Here is a 2,426-nt window from a genome sequence, read left to right as displayed (position 1 = left end):
AATAAACACCTCTCTCTCTCTGGCACTCAAACTTTCTCTCTCCTATTTTACGTTTCTTGTTTTGATTCGGATTTTTGTGCTACCAAGTGTGTCCAAACTCCAAACTATCGCCATCTTTTTTTACCCCTCTTTCTATCTCTCTCAATAAAACCATTATTTCTTCTATTCCCATTCCTATTAGTAATACCCTCTTTCTCTCTCTCTCTCTCTCTCTCATATAGCGGAGAAGAATTAAGCAGAAATAAAGATTTTGGAACATGAAGGTCAGGATTTATAAAGCTTATTATTTGTATTCAGTGTTTCCTTTTCCGGTTCTGATTCCTTGTTACTCGAAGGATTCTCTTTCTTTCATTTTAAATGTTTTTTAACGGAATCTGGAAGATCTATTGAATTCTTTTTTCATTCTGATGCTCTCTTCCTCGTTTGATTCTTTTTTTTTTAATCAACTTTTGTAATTGACTTCTAATAGTTAAATTTATTTCAGATTCCGAATATTTGGCATATTCATATATATCATTGATGATATTGTAGATCTCAGTTAGATCTAATTGTTAGCGCTCATTTGATTTAATTTATTTTTTATTTTTATTTTTACAGAAGGTTGTTCTAAAGCTGGAATTGCATGATAACAAAGACAAGCAAAGGGCTTTGAAGGCAGTTTCTACTCTTTCAGGTAACTGATGCTCTTTTATTAATTTTAAATTAAAAAGAATATAATTATTTAATTATCATTCTCTTTAATTAATGTCATAATCATTCAATTCCTTGTTTGATTAATCATGAATGCATATGCAAGAGACAACAAATAAATTAACATAGTTTTTTTTTTCTCTTTTATTTCTTGTTTGATTAATCATAATTGAATGCATATGCAAGAGACAACAAATAAATAAACATAGTTTTTTTTTCTCTTTTATTTCTTAGTTTAATTGCAAACACATTTAGTATCCACTTTCAGAAATGACACAAAATTAATTAATAAAATAAAACCATGTGGCCATGCCATGATATCTTTTTTGTTCTTATTCAGCAACTCCAACGTTTGTCCCACTAAAAATTTGATAATTGAATAAACTCATAAAGTAATATTAGACCCCTTCCTTTACAGAAATGGCAGTGAGCCAGTGAGTGACAACTATGTGGCGTGGTTGAGTTGCTTTTTATTTTATTTTATTTTTCCCAATATATACGTGATGGAAATTGGTCATGGATTTGAGCGTCTTTAGATTGTTATTGTTATATTCCTATAAATCACTGCTTTTTTCTTCCTATATATATACTTCTATGATCACAACTCCCAATTCCCAAAAACATAATCATTTACAACAAATCAAATTTTATCATTTAAAAAAAAAAACTAAATTAAATGTCATCTATATAATCAGTATGTCAACACCCGATTTTGCGTATAATCAGTATGTCACATCGTTGATATCACATTTTTTGAAATCGATACCTCACATTAATTTCACATGAATTAAATACATTTTTGTTTTCATGTTTACTTGCATTAAAATAGAGTGGAAATGAGATGATAGGTATGATGTGTAGGAATTGATGCGATATCAATGGACATGAAGGAGAGGAAGTTGACGGTGATAGGGACAGTGGACCCAGTGAATGTGGTGAGCAAGCTTCGCAAGCATTGGCAAACGGACATAATCTCAGTTGGGCCTGCTGTGGAGCCCAAGAAGGAAGAGCCCAAAAAGGAAGAGCCCAAGAAGGAAGAGCCCAAAAAAGAAGAAGCTCCCAAAGAGGAGGCCAAGAAGGAGGAGCCAGGGAAAAAGGAGGGTGAGGGAAAGAAAGAGGAAGGAAAGAAAGAAGAAAGTGGTGGTGGTGGAACTAAAGAGGAGGACAAGAAAACCCCCGCTCCGGCCCCGCCACCGCCGGACCCGGTTTTGGAGCTCGTTAAGGCTTACAGGGCCTATAATCCACACATGACCACTTACTACTATGCGCAAAGCATTGAAGAGAATCCTAACGCTTGTGTCATTTCTTGACAAGGTTTTTTTTTTTTTTTTTTTTTTCATCTCAAAATATGTTATATATGTTTTTGCAAGAAAAGGAGAGAGTCTCCCCAAGAGAAAGATCAAAGATACATAGGAGATCTGGGTCTTTTTGTAAATAGATATCTCATCGTGGTGGTGAAATTATTATGCGTATTTTGGAAGGAGAAGAAGAATAGTAGTAGTAATATGATGTGTAGAGCTGATTACATTTTGGTTAGTCATGCTTGGAATGGGTGCGTGATTAAACTCTTTTCAATTTGTTAGATTTGTTTTTATCTTTCCTTCATTATTAGTTTTAAAAAAATATTGGCTACATATAACTTTTTTAAATATACATAAATAAGCAGTACATTTCTGAATGTTTTTTCCAATTCCATGTTTTTTTTTATTTTTACGAAATACTATATCTATTTGCCT

General features: G+C 32.7%; 1 protein-coding gene across 1 annotated transcript; it reads left to right on the top strand.

Moving 5' to 3' along the window:
• Window positions 1–2,215, top strand: LOC149401660 (heavy metal-associated isoprenylated plant protein 39-like). The gene is made up of 3 exons (XM_089612213.1): window positions 1–263; window positions 598–673; window positions 1,552–2,215. Exons 1-3 carry the CDS (start codon window positions 258–260, stop codon window positions 1,998–2,000), a joined length of 531 nt encoding a protein of 176 aa, XP_089468339.1. The 5' UTR covers window positions 1–257; the 3' UTR covers window positions 2,001–2,215.
• The last annotated feature ends 211 nt before the right edge of the window (window positions 2,216–2,426 follow it).

The sequence above is a fragment of the Urtica dioica genome, chromosome 4 (genome assembly GCF_054948205.1).
Source record: "Urtica dioica subsp. dioica isolate 48M chromosome 4, U.dioica_male_clone48M_v1_H2, whole genome shotgun sequence".
NCBI classification, from domain to species: domain Eukaryota; kingdom Viridiplantae; phylum Streptophyta; class Magnoliopsida; order Rosales; family Urticaceae; genus Urtica; species Urtica dioica.
This window is presented reverse-complemented; position numbering and strand designations above follow the sequence as displayed.